The sequence below is a fragment of the Arvicola amphibius genome, chromosome 6, assembly GCF_903992535.2.
Source record: "Arvicola amphibius chromosome 6, mArvAmp1.2, whole genome shotgun sequence".
NCBI classification, from domain to species: Eukaryota; Metazoa; Chordata; class Mammalia; order Rodentia; family Cricetidae; genus Arvicola; species Arvicola amphibius.
In genome coordinates, this window is record NC_052052.2 from 4,063,742 (window position 1) to 4,074,356 (window position 10,615).

Below are 10,615 nucleotides of genomic sequence, written 5' to 3' on the forward strand. Positions count from 1 at the left end.
ACCACAGTTTTTTGAGTAAACTGGCAGCCAGCAAACCTCAGCATTCCGACTCAGCACCCCTGCCAGCACGGGAATCAGAGGCAAATTCGGCCAGGGCCAGTTTTAACACGGAAGCTGGGGATCTAAACTCTGGTCCCCGTTTGCACAGCAGGTGCTCCTCGCCTGCTGAGTCTGTCTCTACCCCAGTACATAGACAGCTCTCCCATCTGCCTGAGAACTCACTGGCCCTGGCAGATGAGGAAAGGAGTCAGGAGCACGCCTCCCTCCTAGAACCCACCTCTTTGGAAATGGGACCAAGAACCTTGCTCAACGCTTTCCCGGGTAACTCGTACACAAACAGGCTGGAGACTGTGAGCTTCTGATCTTACAGACAACAAACACAGAGGCAGATCTCAGCAAGGCAACTAAGCCTGGGCAGGAAACAGAAAGTTCAAGAGGGGTGTTATGTTTTCCTGCCCTGGACTTTCCGATTTGGATCTGCAGGGCTTTGTGCCCTCCCACCCGCCACATTGCCTATTTATGCAAAATAAAAAGATCAAGGAGGAGTTAGTTTTCCCTCAAGTTCATTCTCATGACTATGGCACCACCCACTGGCAGAAGCTGGAAAGGCAAAGGCTAACCAGAACCAGGAGAGTGCAGGCATGACTCTGAGCATGGCAATACTACCTTGGTGTCTGTGTTGGGGTCTGTGTTACTCTTTGGTAATGCCGCCTGGCCCTATTCACCCAGGCACTGTTAGCAAACCAAGCGGTGCATAGGGCCAGGCAGCATTGCCGAAGAGTAGCACAGACCCCAATACAGACAAAACATGAGCACAAACTCGTGCACATGTCCAGGTCTGGGAGGCAGGAGCCTCGAAGCTCAACCGCTCCGCTGCTTACCTAGAATACTAAGGTCACTTCTCCCTTGAATCATGGAGGCCATCTCCAGTGGGACAGGTCAGAGCACTGCCCTGGGGCCAAGATGACAAATGAGGCAGCACAGTTAGATGCTCAGAAGTCCCGGTGGGATGACGCACACAGACAAGGTCAGATGAGGGGACACTGGACTGAAACCCAGGTGACAAGCTGGGAGAAAGGAGGTCAGGAGGGGCAGACCAGAGCAGCAATGACAGTCGTCCTGAGGCAGGCCCAGCACCACATGTGAAGTCAGGAGAGCTGCAGTCAAAGGCAGACCAAGGGCCCTGGGGCGGGAGGCAAGGACAGCAAGGACAGTCTCCTCAGTGAGGCAGGAGGACAACACAGACCTCCCCCTATGCTGTCCCCAGGATAGACCTCAGGAGTCTTCTGATTTGCTTCTGGTCCAAAGAAAGCAGAGTCCAGCCTGCACCCCCTGCTCCCTCTCGGTCCCCAATAGCCCTGTCCACAGAGAGGAAGAAACCCTGCAGGCATCTACGGAAGAGCAGCTCAGACCAGAGGAGAGCACAACAAAAGCCTGGAGGCAGGAACACACCCAGGGCAGACGAGGAGAAAGAGCCACAGGAAGTAAGCTCCGGAGTAGGGGGCAAAGGAGGGTCTGGGTGTGGGCTGGGCTTGGACTCCAGGACTAGCGCCTGCTGCCCTATTGTGTGGTGTGCTCCAGTCACATCTAAAGAGATTTGGGCTACTATTCTGGGTACAGACACCACAGGAGGTGGGCAATGACCAGAAAGGCACTCTGCCAAAAGGCTCTCCCAACTATGCAAGGACATGAGGTGGCACTGCCAATCAGGGTGCTCAGACTAGGAGTCACCTATGTCCGGTGTCTAAGGCATAACACAACAATATCCAAACAGATTTGAATCCCGAGGAAGCAGGGACTCAAGCTCCATGGACCAGACTTGCCACCTGCCTCCTTAAGTGGCCCAAACCCTCAGAGACAGCAGCAGTGACAATGTCACCACATCTCTAGGGTAAGATAAGGTCACATGAGCCAAAGCACATCTTCCAGGATGGTGATAGCTATTCCACATTTTTTTAAAGATTTATTTATTTATTTATTATGTATACAACATTCTGCCTCCATGTATGCCCGCCCGCCAGCAGAGGGTGCCAGATCTCATGACAGATGGTTGTGAGCCACCATGTGGTTGCTGGGAATTGAACTCAGGACCTCTGGAAAAACGGCCAGTGCTCTTAACCATTAAGCCATCTCTCCAGCCCCCCGCTACTCCACATTTTTAAATTTTTTTGGAAACAAGGCCTTGGCTACCCTGGAACTCACTATGTAGACCAGGCTGGCCTTGAACTCACAGAGACCCACCTGAGTGCTGGTCATAAAGACATGTGCCACCATGTCCAGCCTGAGTGCTACAATTTTTATTGACATCATTGCCCACTTGTCCTCCCAAGTCGTCCTCTTCCTTCATCCCCAAGCTCAGGCAGCTTCCTCTTCCCAAGTCCATTCTCTTGTCAAGCTTTCCTGAGGTGCATGCACACTGTCTTTTTCTCTTGAAGCTTCTCTACAGAAAGGGTGGCCTCTGAGACTGTCACCTCCTTCCTACAGCCACCAGAGGGCACCCAGATGCACCAAGCTCTAAGGGCAGCACCTTCCAAAAGAAGGAAGCCAGCTTCCACCACCCCGCCAAGGCCCGTACAGCCACCCCAAATGGCTGGCAGGGTTCGTTCTACACACACAAGCTCCTCCTTCCAGCTGTGACATGGGTGGCTCCCTGACCAGACTGAATGCTGTGCTCTGGTCTAAATTCATTGTGTAAACTCCACCCACCAAAGGGACAGAACTGGAAGAGGAGCTTTGGGCAGTGCTTGGGGTGATGGGGCCAGGGGCACATCCTTTAAATGAGGTAAGGTAAGTGCTCTTTAGACAAACAGAGGTCCCACGTGAACCCAACCATGAGACGGCACCAACAGTGATCTAGGGAGCAGGTCTTACCCAGACAATTCGCGGGTGAGAGATCAGCTTCTGCTGCCCACAGGCCATCCTGGATTTCTGGAGCCTACCAGAGAGACTCATCAGGATACCATAATAAAGAAAATATAAGCAAGCAACCCAGAGGCATTCTGTGAGAAACTGCTCGCACTGCAGTGGCCTGCCAAGGATGCAACGGCATGATACCAAAAAACTAAGAAACAGCCTCACTCCAGGAACACTGGCGTACATAGCAAAACCCTGGTTCAAATGTCTGGTGCAGCCTTGACAATCTGTTAACCATGACCTAAGCCTTCAGCTGCCTCCGCGTGGGTGGCTGCTGGCTAGCCAGGATGGCAGGTGCCAGGATGGTAGGTACCAGGATGGCAGGTGCCAGGATGGTAGGTACCAGGGTGGCAGGTGCCAGGATGGCAGGCACTCCAGATTATCTTCAGGTAGGACAATGAGGTCACAGTGGAGCTGCCCTTCCCAGACACACAGCACCACAGCATGCACTTCAAGAGTGAATTCCAGAACAGCCAAGGCTACACAGAGAAATCCCGTCCTGGGGGGAAGTTACAACAGTAATAACTGATCAGAATCACTCACTTGCCTAAGCAGGCACAAGACCCAGGATATTGGGGCTGGAGAGATAGATGGTTGGGTGCATGTTCTGATCTTATACAAGACCAGAATTCTGTTCCCAGCAGCTGGGCAGCTCACAACTGCCTAAGACTCCAGCTCTAGGGCACCTGACACTCTCTTCTGGCTTCCATGGCACCTGCACTCATGTATACACACACACACATACACAAACACACACACACATATTTTTCTTATTTAAAAATCTTAAAAACTGCCTCAGAGCAGATCTGGTGAACAAAGAGTGAACAACAGAAGAATTATCAAAAGGTTCCACAGGCTCATACACATTCATACAGCCAGGACATTCCTGCTTAAACAGCATCAATAGATTTATTTGTTCAATGCCAAGTGTGAAAGGACAATGTGAGAACAATAAACAAGGAGCCACAAAGGCATCCGAGCCTTGTCATGGCAGGCTGCACAGCCAGGCCAGTATGTCCCTTGTGCCAACTTTGCCAGGTCAAAATACACAGGGCCTTTCTGGGATTCCCTGTCCTGAATAAACCCTGTGTTCACATCAGCCCAAAGAGGGGTCTTTAAATGAGGTAGGGTCTTCCTCCTCTATGCCCAGCAGGGCTCTAGCTGAGACCCACAGCTCACAGAGGCGATGCACTGCAGACCCCCTGCAGGCCCACCTCTGTACCTATCCCAACAGGCAGCTGCTGTCAAGGGAGATGCTCTCTCCCTGGTTAGCCTTCCGAAAAATGTCAGGTCCTTCCAGCTTTCATCTCATGACAACTTATAGAGACCTAAGGTTCTAAACCCAGAGAGACTGTCCTACAGACCCCAAAATAGCTGCAGGGTCACCTTCTACTGAACAGCTCCTAAGCAGGTAAAACAGTAGCCCCAGCAATATGCAGGGTCACCTCCCACTGCACAGCTCCTGAGCAGGTCAAACACTGGCCCAGCAATATGCAGGGTCACCTCCAACTGCACAGCTCCTGAGCAGGTCAAACACTGGCCCAGCAATATGCAGGGCCAGCAATGCTCAGACTATAGCTGAAACCCAGAAAGCCAAAGCATTTGCCCACAACACCAGAGTTCAGTCAGGGACACAAATGGGACTCGGGCAGCCTGTCACCCACACTTCAGCTCTTAAATAAATGGTAGATTCACATAGGCATACAATATTTCTGACCACAACCAAGGAGCTAGCAAGGCTCAAGACAAGACCACGTGCGAGCCACAGCTCCTACAGGACCCAGCATGGAGGTAGTAAGCAGACCCTTCAGCCGCTCAGCAACTTTGTCCCTGATGTCCCACCCTCCACACTGAGGCCAAGGCCAAACCTTATTATTCCCTGGGACCCAAGCAGGGTTGACTGTGCCAGAACCTCCAGACACCCGGACCTAGTAGACAAGGCAATATGCCGCAGATGTGGCCTCCCCGTGAACTGCTGTCCAGACCCCCACACTGCTATGGCGTTGTGGAGTCCAGAATCTCATGGGTAATTGTAGCACATGTGAACAGGGGCCCGGGCACTTACCCCATTCTGGCTGTTACAGTGCCGGGTGCTGATGATGGCCCCCGCCTCCTCAATCATCTTCAGGATGGTCCCTCCATGAACATTGCCAGCCACGTTGGCATCATCTGGCCGCATGATCCTACAGCAGGTAAGAGAAACGAGGTAAGCCTCTTCAAGAGAACGCTACTATAACATTAACCCCTGGAGAGAGAAGCGAGTGTACCCTCTGGTTGGCTCCCACAGGAAGGACAAGAACTTCCCACACATCTTGGCTCTCCCTCAATACAGCGTGTCCACCAAGGCTAATCTGACAGGCATGGAGGGGGCTTCATAGTCCTCTTTATAAGGAACAGAAGGCAAGCAGGGGACCTTCCCTTCCTGAGGTCACAGGTGCCATAGGGAGACTCCTATCCTGGTCTGAAAGGACTGACAGAAACAGCTTTTCCAAGACCACTAGGAAGGAGGTGGCTCAGCTGCACAAGTCCCTCAGAGAGCATGTGCCAGATTCACCATGGGCCGGGTCTCTGATTATAGGTGAGATAAACAAGCACAAAGACAGGCTGGGTGCCAACCCAGGAGCAAACCCCAGAGCAGAACTTATCAGGAGGCCCAGAGGACAGGGTAGTTGGAGCTGTTCTAAAAATTAGGCATAGGCCACAGCCTCAAGACCTCTGGACTAAATACTCACAGGTCCACTGGTTGCCTGTCCTCAAGGGATGCAACGTGGTACCAAAGACCCAAGGCTGGGAACTGGGAGCTCTCAGGGTCAGGGAGAATAGAAACACTAGCTCATTCTTCCAGAAAAGAGATGTTGCACTTCCTGTCAGCAGACAGTCACTCAGAGGCTGCACAAAACCTCAGGGCTCTCAACAAGCCAGTTCGGTGCTATCACAAACCACCCTGGCAGCACTAGCAACATCCCAGACATCCACATCACTAATAGCACGTAATGGGAGCATGCCTATGTGTCTAAGCTGTCTGCGGCTCACTCCTACTGAGTGAGGTCCCAGACCAGCAGTCTCAGGCCTAGAGATGCCAAGCCTTCTAACAGCAGCAGCTGGCAGTCTGAGCAAGTCAGGACTCTGAGAGATCAGGCCTGGCCCCAGTTCTGAGCAGGCGGGACTCCAGAACAAGCTGCCAATCAATTACTAACTGGATTAATCATTCCTTCACCTCTTCACCTGTAAAATGGACATGTCACAGCAGGGATGCCTCAACGATGGCTCAGGTAGACAAAGAGCCTGGGAACATGCCAGGGCCCTGCTGCCCAGCCAGGGGACTGTGCACAGCTGGCACCCAGCACATGCTAAGCCGTGCTGCTCCCTTCACCACATACTTAGCCAGCAGGGCTGGAAGCTTTAAGAAAGAGCCAGAAGCAAATGGCAAACACTCTTGATGCCACCCACCTTCAAGGCCACTCCTTCACCAAGTGAAACGGCACATGGCAACCAAGCCTGCCTGACACTGGGGTGCGGAGCTGCAGAGTGGCTGCACGCTGTAATGCTAACATGAGGTTTAACAATGCACAAGGAATCCTAGACTATGAAGGCAGCTTCTAGAACCTTCACTTAAGTATTGTAAGAATTTGTGGTTTTCGCAGAAGCTACCAAATAAAGTACAAAAAAATTAGTATCTAGGGTGCTCAGCCAAAACTGGGGCAGCTGTATCCCAGCCCTCTCCCCAAGGCTCAAGGAGCATCATGGAAGAGACAGGGTAGAGACTAAGAACCAGAGGTTGAGGAGGACTGGGACAAAGCAATGTCTTCCAGACATGAAGGGACTCACACCAGCTACAGGTGCCTGCCAGACCAGCACCACAAATCAACACTACAGCTAAGGGGAGCCCTGGGAAGGGGGTGACGACCCCCACCCTAGCTAGAGGAGGTGGTGGCAGATGGTGACTGCTAGAGGAGGGAGCCAGACCTATTACAAGTTCCCCACAAATACCTGCACACACAGAGCTCATCTAAAGCTATTTATGCGTGGATGTGTATACACACACAATAATTTAAGGATTTAGTTGTGTTTATGTGTCTGTATGAGTGTATGCTACATGTGTGCAGGGACCTCTGAAGGCCAGAAGTGGGTGTCAGATCCCCTAGAGCAATGCTGTAGATGGCTATGAGCCATGCAATGTAGGTGCTCAGAATTGAACTCAGGTCCTCTGGAAGAGCAGCAAATGCTCTCAACTGCTATGTCATTTCTCTAGCCGCTCAACAATAATTTTTTAAAAAAATAATGATGGGTACAAAGCCAGATATAGTGACTCACACCTGTAATCCCAGCACTCAGGAAGCTGAAGCAGGAGGATTAACATTACCTTTCGGCTAGCATGGGCAACATAGCAAGACCTTGTCTCAGAAAGAATAAAGAATAATAGTGGGAACAATCTGACCTGGAAGCACATTTGAGAGTGACCAGCTAGAAGCTCCAGCTGCCCCTGGAGAAGGGAGATGTCAACTGGATTGGGACTGGGTTTCAGTTTTACATCCCATCAGCCTAATAGTCTACTTGGCCATCTCCTCCGCACTCACAGACTGGCCAGGCCCACCCATTCCTGCAGCACCCTGCAGGTGTATTCTCAGGGTGCAGCCCATATCTGCCCGTGGGACTGCAGATACCCATGCAGTCCATGCAGTCCAGGGAGCATATGTGAGGCAGGGAATGCTGTTCTAAAGCAAACGCAAGCATCAGAATAAGGGAGAAGGACCGAGGTCAGGGAGCCATTCTTTTCTGTAGTTTTTGGTTTTTGTTTGTTTTTCAAGATAGGGTTTCTCTGTGTAGCTCTTCACTCTGTAGACCAGGCTGGCCTTGAACTCAAGAGATATACCTGCCTCTGACTCCAGAGTGCTGGGGTAGCCATTCTTTTTTATGAATTATTTATTTTTATTTTATGTATATTGGTGTTTTGTCTGTGTGTGTCAGTGTGAGGTTGTCAGATCCTCTGAAACTGGAGTTACAGACAGTTGTGAGCTGTGATGTGGGTGCTGGGAATTGAACCCAGGTCCTCTGAAAGAGCAGTCAGTGCTCTTAATCGCTGAGCCACCTCTCCAGCCAAGAAGCCATTCTAAGCCACAGCCTCACAGCAGGCATTCTGGCCACACCTGTTCTGATGGTACCTGGCCCCAAACTCCTTGGGATCTTTCCAAGGTAGAGCCCAGCCCAGAGCCCTGCATGGAACCCATAACCTGGGTTGAACCTGGTTTATTTCTAGGACCAAGCCTCACCCAACAATTAGGAAAGTGGCTGATTTGCAGATGTTAATTAACCCACACTGCTTGTAGCCAGACTTCGTGACAAAGACCTGGAGCAATCTAAAAGCAGGGCAGATGGATTTCGGCCCTAGAGCCCGCAGCAGAGCAGCATGGGGACGGAGGGACAGCAGAGGCTCACCTGTTACAGGGGGTGAAATGTCCTCCTCCACAGGCCCATGCTTTAGACACTTGTTCCCCAGCTGGGAGCACTAGCTGGAGAGATTCTGAGAGTGGGGTGCAGAGCCTTGGCAGAAGCAGGGGTAGGCCCAGTTCCTGCCTCACTCTCTGCTTCTTAGGCAACCATGATATGAACCTTTGCCTGCCCTGCCACGCCTTTGCTTTCCCCACCACCATGGACTGAAGGAAACCAGGAGCCAGACCCAATCTTCCCTTCCTATATGTCAACCGCTGTGGTCTGGAAAGTGGAGAGAAGACGAGGTAGGGGGGACTCTTCAAAGTTATACAACCAGTGACTTGCTGCTCCACATGCCCCCCCAACACGCGCTCCCGCATGCACACACACTTTTATTCCAGTTCCAAATCCACCCATGAACTAACTCACTGATGAGGGCAGAGCCCTCAGAAAGCCTGCCACTTCCTCAAAGCCGCACCTCTTGCATCAGGAACCAGGCTTTCAACGCATGAGTATTTTAAGGTTCACATCCAAAACGGGCTCTAATGCCCTTATAGGAACAGGGAAATTATGAGACACAGAGAAAAGCCACTGCAGAGAGAGTAAGAGACTAGCATGCCTCGGCTACAGCCAGGAAACGCCGGAGATCCCTGGAAGCCAGCAGAAACCACGAGGCAGGAAAGACTCTGACTCCTGGATCTGACATTTCGGCTGCTCTAAGTCACTCCCGTAGCAGGGCCACACCCCCAAATCCATCCTATCCCCTTCAGACGCCTTTCCTTCTTCCACTGAGGCAACAGTGTGTGGCACTAGTGAGCCATTCAGAGGCCCCACACCCCGTTTTGGCAGCTGCTTGGGAGGGGGGGGATGACCTCTGTCTCCTCCTCCCGCAGCCCACTGAGACTGCGGCCAGTATCTCTAAATCCGCCTTGGAAATGTCAGTGCTAAAATTAAACCACTGCTGTGTGGAAACCATGACAACTAGGGGAGGGGTGTGCCGGCTCCCTCCACTCAACAGAGAAAACCTAAAGGACTAAGACGTGGTCCCACCCAAAGACAAGGACAGGAAGGACCCTTGAGCCTATTGCAGGGGTGTGGGCAGGGCTGAGTCATACTAGCTCCAGCACAGACAGGTCAGAAGCTCCCTGGGTCTCAGCAGGTGCCCAGAGAACAAGGAGAGGGTGTGTGTTCCCACATGGCCACAAAACTACAAACCCCAGAAGTGGGCAGGGGTAGGAGAACTGTCTACAGCAAGAAAAGGTTCTAAGGGTATTCTAGGCTCCACAGCAGAAGGGGAAAGAGCCAACAACCTTTCCCAGACTCCCGACCTCATACATGCTTGGGGCAGGGAAATGACCAAAGACTCCATGTGTGGCCCACAGACCAGCACCCACAACGTCAACAAGACAGTCTGACACAGGCAGGTGAGAAAGAGAGGGAGTGTTAAGTTGCGAGCGCAGCCCCCAGCCCCTCACATCCATCCCAGTCACCAGGCCTGAGAGTTGTATTGGTCTGGACTTCAAATCCCAGCATGCCAAGATCCCTCCAGGGAGGGGTCAGGACCACTCCCACAGGGTATTTAAGTGAGATCCCAAAGGAGAAATGTGTGGTCTCTTTCCTCTCCCGCCAGTGGTCCAGTGGTCATGTTCACAGCCTCCCGGTTCCCTCTAGGGGCCACCCACGAGTGCAGGAATACCATTAAACCTGGATATTTCTTAATTTGGCTTGTCATGATTTGGCTCGAATGGGATTTTTGCGTGGGTAGAGAGCTCACATTAGGAAAAATTCCTAACAGGGAGCAGGGTGAGGCTGGGACTAGAGACCAGCCACAACCCCAGAGGCTCCAAATGGGGAACATTCTGACTCCATCCAGAGCCAGGTCACCAGGGCTAGACTTCCTGAAGGGCTCTAGCAGGCCAGAGCATGGCAAATGCAGGCACTAACATCTCAAACATGGCGCCACAGGTTTTGCATTTTGCCCTTCTCCCCCATTCCCTCTGCCTTGCTAAAAACCATTAGATTACATTCCTAAAGCTGGCTATTTATTTGGCCACTTCCTCCACCTGAGGCTGGCTACCAAGGTCCAGCTATCAAAATACTGAAGTCCAGTAATCAAAAATCTCCTTGTGGCGACCCTAATTAACATGCCCAATCAAAATTAACCAACTCATCCTAACACAGGGTCTCCCTTTTCCCTTCATAAACTGCCTTTTTCCTGTGGGTCAAGTCTGTCTCCGCTCTATCCAGAGGCAGTCCTTTGTCCCTCTGGGGC

General features: G+C 51.9%; 1 protein-coding gene across 1 annotated transcript in view; it reads right to left on the bottom strand.

Annotated features, from left to right (window-relative positions):
* Positions 1 to 8,840, bottom strand: part of Acot7 (acyl-CoA thioesterase 7) — a 65,063-nt gene extending 56,223 nt beyond the window's left edge. Inside the window, 2 exon segments of the mRNA XM_042055246.1 lie at positions 4,979 to 5,096; positions 8,350 to 8,840. Of these exon segments, the coding sequence (XP_041911180.1) occupies positions 4,979 to 5,096; positions 8,350 to 8,723 (492 nt within the window). The 5' untranslated portion in view covers positions 8,724 to 8,840.
* Between the last annotated feature and the right edge of the window lie 1,775 nt (positions 8,841 to 10,615).